The sequence below is a fragment of the Nestor notabilis genome, unplaced genomic scaffold (genome assembly GCF_000696875.1).
Source record: "Nestor notabilis isolate BGI_N333 unplaced genomic scaffold, ASM69687v1 scaffold20229, whole genome shotgun sequence".
In the NCBI taxonomy this organism is placed as follows: domain Eukaryota; kingdom Metazoa; phylum Chordata; class Aves; order Psittaciformes; family Psittacidae; genus Nestor; species Nestor notabilis.
In genome coordinates, this window is record NW_009944309.1 from 1 (window position 1) to 870 (window position 870).

Sequence of the window (870 nt, forward strand, 5' to 3'; positions counted from 1 at the left end):
GTCGATGTCGTCCTCCATGGACCCCGACTTGTGCCGTTTGCTCCTGGGGGTGTAGGGGAGGAATCAGCTCCAGCCTGTGGCAGGACACAACCTGCCCTTGTGCCTCCATCACAGTGAGATGAGCCAGTGGCCCATGGCCAGGCTCGGGTTCACCCCGGCATCACCCCCAGTATCAGCCCAGCATCACCCCAGCACCGCTCCAGCATCACCCAGTTCCACCCCAGCATGGTCCCAGGATCACGTACCCGCTGGAGGAGGTGCTGGGCAGCGTCCTCCGCATGCCGGTGCTGGAGGGGTTCAGGTCATAGGCCAGGTGGCCCTGGAGCTCCCCAAGAGAGAAGTTTGGACCCGTGCCTGTCACCACCGGTGCTGCAGGGAGACAGAGGGATCAGGGGGGTCCCAGCCCACATCTGGGATGGGGAGCATCAGGATGCTGCCGGTCCCAGGCAGCCTGGGGGGGTGGGTGGCGTGATGGCGGCACTCACTTCGGGACACCTGGATGAGCTCGGTGACGCTGAACACCCCCGAGGTGACGAAGCTTTCCTGGAAGTCTGTGGAATCTGTGTGGGAAGAGAGGAGAGAGCTCTGTGGATGGCAGGCAGGACAGGACAGAAGCTGCCCTCCTGCTCCACACTGTCTTGTGGTAAAGCTTGAGAGCACCCCAACACCCCCAAAGCTGCTGTAATGCTGCCCGCTGAGCCCTGCTCACCCAGCGTGATGGGTTTGCTGTCCTCCTGGTCTGAGCCGATGCCCGTCCGGGGGCTGCTGCTCTGCTCTGCATCTGCAAGAGGGAAAAATACCACCGGGATGAGGCACCCGGTGCAAACTGGGGGTACCCGGCTGGTTCCCTGCCCCAGCAGCCCCCCTCAC

General features: G+C 63.6%; 1 protein-coding gene across 1 annotated transcript; it reads right to left on the bottom strand.

The window, feature by feature from the left end:
- Positions 1–3: 3 nt before the first annotated feature.
- LOC104411852 (nuclear factor 1 C-type-like) lies at positions 4–781 on the bottom strand (the record flags this gene model as incomplete). Its single annotated transcript, XM_010022382.1, has 4 exons — positions 4–43; positions 246–369; positions 486–560; positions 710–781. Coding segments are annotated over 4 exons (311 nt in total), but the record flags the coding sequence as incomplete, so codon positions are not given.
- Positions 782–870: the final 89 nt, after the last annotated feature.